This window comes from Merops nubicus, unplaced genomic scaffold, assembly GCF_000691845.1.
Source record: "Merops nubicus isolate BGI_N331 unplaced genomic scaffold, ASM69184v1 Scaffold27780, whole genome shotgun sequence".
NCBI lineage: Eukaryota > Metazoa > Chordata > Aves > Coraciiformes > Meropidae > Merops > Merops nubicus.
Window position 1 is genome coordinate 543 of NW_008585273.1, and position 6,135 is coordinate 6,677.

The window sequence follows — 6,135 nt, forward strand, 5'->3', positions numbered from 1 at the left end:
GAACAACTTTATATATTTAGGTTTGGGGTTTATTTTTTAATATCAAACAAGCTTGCAACAACAATAGTTAATGTCCATTATACATTTTCAATTTTTTATATTAAAACATTATTGATTTACACTTTTATTTAGCTCATGTAAAATACAATTCCTTTGATTTGATATGTTTTAACATGTAAACCAGTTGAAGAATTCTTGTTATGCCCTCAATTAAATAGTGGGCTATAAAGTTTGTGTGTGCTTCAGAACTGTGATATGTTCCAATTTTAATACAACCTCTTCAGAAAACACTGACCTGAAAGGTTCCTCTGGTGTGTTCTATCTACAGGTTAATCACGAAGTCAGAATTTTGCCAATTATTTAAGAAAAAAAAGTTTTAATGCAAGTTAATATGATCTTTCTTGTTTATGTTCACTATGTATATTATGCCCGCTGGAATTTACTCTGGGGAAGGAGAGAAGGCTCAAGAATCATAAACTGGTCTGTCCTTTCTTTGCAGTAGCTGCAGCTGTCCTCTCTATGATGAGAAACATGATGAAGATATATTACTGACCTTGCATCTAAGCAGATATAGAGAGGCCTTTGGCCAGGATTCTCAAATTTGGGAGGTTAAAATTAGATCCTTTAATCCATACTGAGGTGCCTAAGTAAGTGTCTCAACTTACCTTTTACTCCTATTAAAAGAAAGTGAAAAGCATATTTGAAAATCAAATTGTAGTACTTATGTGTCCAAAGATATTGGTAGAAGCTTAATGTTGGACTCCAGAGTTTAAAAATTTTGGCCTTTATGTTTTAAGATACTGTGAGCACACTCCCAAATGACGCAGAGTATGGTTTGGTGATCCAGCATTACCTGCTGTTATGGTATGCTTAGGAGGAAGGTCCCCCCAAGTCTGTTCTCACCTTTTAGTGTTCATATACTGTTGTGTCTATTTTCAGTCTGTTTGTATCCTCCTATTGCTGACTGTGGCAAGTATATTTGTTAATGCAAAGGCTGGTGTAGACAATAAACTCCAGCAAAAACATGTTTCAGGCTGGAATATAATGAATTTCTAAAATGACTTATAGGAAAGAGCAGAGTAGTCAAGGCAAGGAATTATTGACTAGGCAGTCAAGTTAAGTTCATGAGGAGATGACTGCATTTTTGTTTTTACTGAGGACAAAACTTCATTTCAGCTATGCAGACCTACTGGCTAGGTGCTGGTGAAAGGAGCACTCCTGGTCTCTCTTCATCCCTGGCGATGTGCTGCATGCATGAAAACATCTGACAAGCCAGTTCAGGAAGAAAAACAAATATTTTCCTGGGTTAGCTTTACAAACTGGCTTGCCCAGCAATGAAACGAGAAGCAGCAGAAATGGTCTTTTTGGTTAATTTAGTCAGAATGTGGAAACCTCACCTGGACGTATGGCCAGTGTATCTCCTAGGGAGCAGAAAAAAAGAACAAATTACACAGGGAGCAATAAGTCTGGGGCATTTTGAAGACTTACAAGGGGAAATGAATTTTAGTGGCTAATGTACTCTACTGAAGGAGAGGATGCTTCCTGAGAATGGTGTTCTCTAATGAGGAGATTTTCTGTAATTAATATATTAACATGAGATGCAGAAACATACACGAAGAAGGGGATTCAGAAGGTTGTCTTACCAGATACAGAGCAAGCTAGCTCGTTCAAGGAGTGATTTAATGTAAGTTTAAAGTGCTGTTTTTCTGTCATTCCTTTCATATTTTAGAAACACTTGTAATATGTTTTATATTTTTCTGTTGCATTTTTTTGGCATTTCATCCCAGCTGGTATTAAGTTCTGTATACTTTTAAAGTTACCAGATATTAACAAGCAATTGATCACCCAATTTTTGGCAAGTCTATAAATGTGGCAGTAACATAGCAGGTACCTTACTTTAACCTTTCAGTTGTCTGGAGAACATGCTAACAGAGCTGCAGAGGTCATTTGGAGGATTTTGTGGTAACTGTCAGGCACCCTGGCATATAGCAGGGTACTACAGTAGATATTTCCATGGGGAAGTGTCATAGCAAGCATTAAGATTCCTAGTGCAGCTGCCCTATCTCACAAAGAATTAATCTGCTTGTCTAACAATTTACAAAGTTTCACTTTCTTTACTTTACATTGGCAGATTTTTCTGAAAATACTGAGTATTTTAGGCTCTTGCAGAAATGTGATCATGCACCTCTGTCTGACTCAGGACAGGTCTGCTGCTGAGTGACCTGGTAGTGCACAAATCTGGTATGAGTTATGAAACAGATTTTTAAGGATATGCCCTGTCCTCCTGAGCATGGTAGTTATGGTAGACAGAAAAGGGGAAAAAAAGTAAAATTGAAAATAGAAATTGTAAGAGCTTATCATCCAAGAAATGCAAACTTTGTAACAGTGAGAAAGTCTAGGGAAAGGTAAGTATCAACTTCACTTGAATGTAGTTATAACTTTTGCTAGTTTAATGATCAGTAGCTAGTGGCATGAGAATATTCCTTTTCTATTTAGTCCAATAGAAGGTTTCACAAATAAATTTAATAATTTCAGTACAGTGAAAGTTATCTACAGTTCTTGGGACTAATAATGTAAAAAAAAAAAATCACTGAAATTTTCAAGAAAAAATGTGAAATGGCTTCTGATCGCAAAGTGAGCTTCTTTGCAGAATTTTGGTCCATGATAGTTGAATTACTCTTTAAAATTGCAGCTTACAGTTGTGATCCAAAATGCACCTAAGTTGTGTATCTTCCTGTATTTTAGATATCTTCATGATGGGATTTTTGCTTTTCAGTTTTTGTGCTGTATCATACGTTTACAGAGTAGCGATGCATCTCTTCCTTATAGTATGTTTGAGGTCAAGCTTTAATTTCCTTGTATCAAAATTACCATAATGAGCCTTTTGTTTAGTTTAAATTTTTTTATATGCATACCATCCTGTGATAGAAAACCTTAACACAGCTTACTGAGACACTTTTACTTTGCACTGAAAACCATTATATGTGTAGTGTAACTAGCACCGGAAATGTACTGCTTTCCTGATTAGTTGTTTTTCTGTACTAATACTTATTCTTTTATACCATGTTGTTTTAAAGTCTCTGGACTTTACTGCACTAAAACTGGAACGAGTCTTTGATGATGTCAGTTTGCTGTCTTTTACAGAGATCTTTTGCTGAAATCAAATAATTAGGCTAATTTGAACTATAAATAGTACTTTGACATGAATTTCCTGAGTTACTTGTTGGACAAGTCATGTACCCTTGAATTGGTTTTACCTGCTGTATCCTTATCTATGTGTTGCATTTGGATTAGTCATTAGCAAATAGTGGAAAGACGTTTAACATCCAAAACAGAGGTATACTAAGTGTATCACTCTTGCACGTGACGCTTATTGCTGTTAATGTTAGTCTTGAAAAGGGAGAGTCAGTTTTGAGAGGAGAAAGCTTGGGCAGAGACTGATGTCAAGAGAAACAAGCATACCGTTAAGACTGACAAGCTCCTTTGTAAGAGTGAGAGAGAAATTTAAAGGTGAGGGTTGTAAAAGAGATTTTGAGTACGAAGAGTAGAAAAATGACTGAAAGAAAAATAAAATTTGAGGAGAAGGAGCATTTTAAAGATGTGAGGCATTTTCATTCTGTTTCAATGATTTCTAATCCTCACACAATGTGTCAGCCTTCCCCTCCTTTTATCCTCTCTGCTGTTAACATGAATTTATCATGATAATATATTGTCTTTTTTTAATGTCATGTTCTAATGTCAAAAATTCTCAACCTCAACCATTATTTTATTAATTTCTCCTCATTCATCTCAAAGAAATAAAGGTGAGTTGTGTTGTGGTTGTTGTTGGGTTTGTTGTAACTACTGGACACCAAATAGCACCAATTCACATACGTACTGGGTGTTCATTTATATCAGAAGTTCTGATTGCCAGGAAAGAAAAGAGCTGTTCTGTTTTCTGTTTTGCATTAGATCGAGTTAAGCAAATCTGGTATACTGCAGTGTTGTAAAAGATGTTGCCCTCCTATGGAGCTTTTCAGAAAGCTTCTCTGTTTTTTGCTAATTGTGTATGATCTGATACAGTATGGAAAATGATTGCAGAATCTTCTTTCCAACCTCCATTAAATACTGTTGGAAGGCTGAGTTTTGCTGCTAGGAGGGCAGAAATCTAGGATCATTGTTTTCATCTCTTTTTTTAGGTACCCAACTGCCAAAGGAAAATGAGATTTCAGTACCTGTGACTTCAAGCTCCCCAGTTAAGGACACTGGGGATAATGTTAATCTTGCCATTGAACAGGAAGAGAAGATGAAAGAGGAACCTTTAACCATCTCAGAACTGGCATACAATCCTAGTGCCAGCTTGCTGCCCACCCCTGTTGATGATGAGATTGACATGCTTTTTGATACCTTTCCAAGAGTAGAGAATGAGAAAGATGATACAGATTCATTTGAGGAACTGGAAGCAGATGAAAATGCATTTTTGATTGCAGAGGAGGAGGAGCTGAAAGAAGCTCGGAGAGCGCTTAGGTGGAGCTATGACTTTCTAATGGGCAACATAGAGGTGAATGCCTTTGTGAAGAGTTTCTCAAGACTTCTCCTTGTAGGCCTTGGACTAATGTTGTTTGTGTTCCCTCTTCTCCTTGTTCTCTTGGAGTCGGACCTGCAAATCTCTTTTCTCCATGAAATCCGTCAGACGCCGGAATTTCAGCAGTTCCATATTGAATATTACTGCCCCCTTAGGCAGTGGGTGGCTTGCAAAATAAACTTCCTTTGTGACATGCTGGGCAGCTTTTAAATTTTAAATAAATATGATACAACTAAGGGCTATATTCAAAATTTCAGTTAGTGCCAGCTTTCCACAGTGCCCCTGGGGCCATCAGTCGGTAGCTGTCTTCATATCCAGTTCATTACAGACTTTTCAGTTAAGTTCCCTATACATACTTGTATTGCCCCTTTAGTTACGGGCTTATACAATCATTTTTCAGTTACTGAAAAGAGTCTTTATTTTAATTACATTTCAGGCTTCCTGTTCATATATTACATCATGTGAGATGAGGTCAGTAGGTTTCATTGTCCTTAGCCTTTCAATCCATGACACTAAAAGAAAAACTTTTTTGAATATACTCCTTAGTGCATCTCTTCTAACCAATGCCTATACAAGCAATGTTTATGCTGGGTTTTTGTTTTTGGTTTATTTTTCTGTTTGTTTGGGTTTTTACATTTTTATGTGTTTAAAATATTTTGGTAAATTTTTAGGAAAAGACAACTTCTGATGTTATTTAAATGTATGAATTGCTAAGAATAATGCACAAGGGCATGTAGGGTGTTTTTAGTGTTTTATCAGTGAATTGTTTTTAAACTACTGGCTGGAGAATGAATGAGTTTAATATAGCTCTATACAGAGGGTCTGTGGTTTGGGAAATACATAGAAAGTTCACTCAAGTACTGTAGAGGCTGTCTGAGGGAGGTGAAAGGACACCAAGTGCACGGAATTTCTGACAGGCATGGTTGTAAAGCATGGGGAAGCAGGTAGAACTGAAAGGAATGATCCTTCCTCTTGTCTGTCAAGTTGTCTTACACTTTATCAGTACTATGGAAAGTATTTACAAGATAGTCCAATGTGTGTTTTGGAAGAGTGAGTCTGTAGTCTAAATGTAGATAATTGTACATAACATCACAGAAGATAATAGTAAGTAGAAAAAAAATAATAATTAAAAAAAAGACAAAAACATGCTGCCAAACCCCTAGGTAAAGCAGTAGGTGAGCAACCTACTTTTAAAAATGATAGCTAAGAAAAATATAATCCTTTTTAAAAGCATTAGACTGTACAGCTGACATAAAAATATCCTACTGACTCACAGTTAAAGGCTTAAAACCGTTAAGATCTTCATCCTTGATGCCCCTTATTACTATCTCTAAGACAACATATTTTCTGTGCATACTAATATGCTTCTTTTCACATATAGCGGCTTACTTACCCTCTTCCCCTGTTATTACAATCCCAGTGAAATGATCTAATGCTGTTCTGTGTAACATGGATTTACATATCTAAAGGTATTCCAGTATAGCTTAGAGAATATGCTTAAGTAAAATCTTGTCAATGCCAAGAACGTTTGAAGGCCCTCAGATGTGTCACACTGGTTGTATTTAAGAGGA

General features: G+C 36.3%; 1 protein-coding gene across 1 annotated transcript; it reads left to right on the forward strand.

Moving 5' to 3' along the window:
• Window positions 1–4,178: 4,178 nt before the first annotated feature.
• Window positions 4,179–4,774, forward strand: LOC103779490 (FERM domain-containing protein 3-like; the record flags this gene model as incomplete). Its single annotated transcript, XM_008947118.1, has 1 exon — window positions 4,179–4,774. A coding segment is annotated over one exon (596 nt), but the record flags the coding sequence as incomplete, so codon positions are not given.
• Window positions 4,775–6,135: the final 1,361 nt, after the last annotated feature.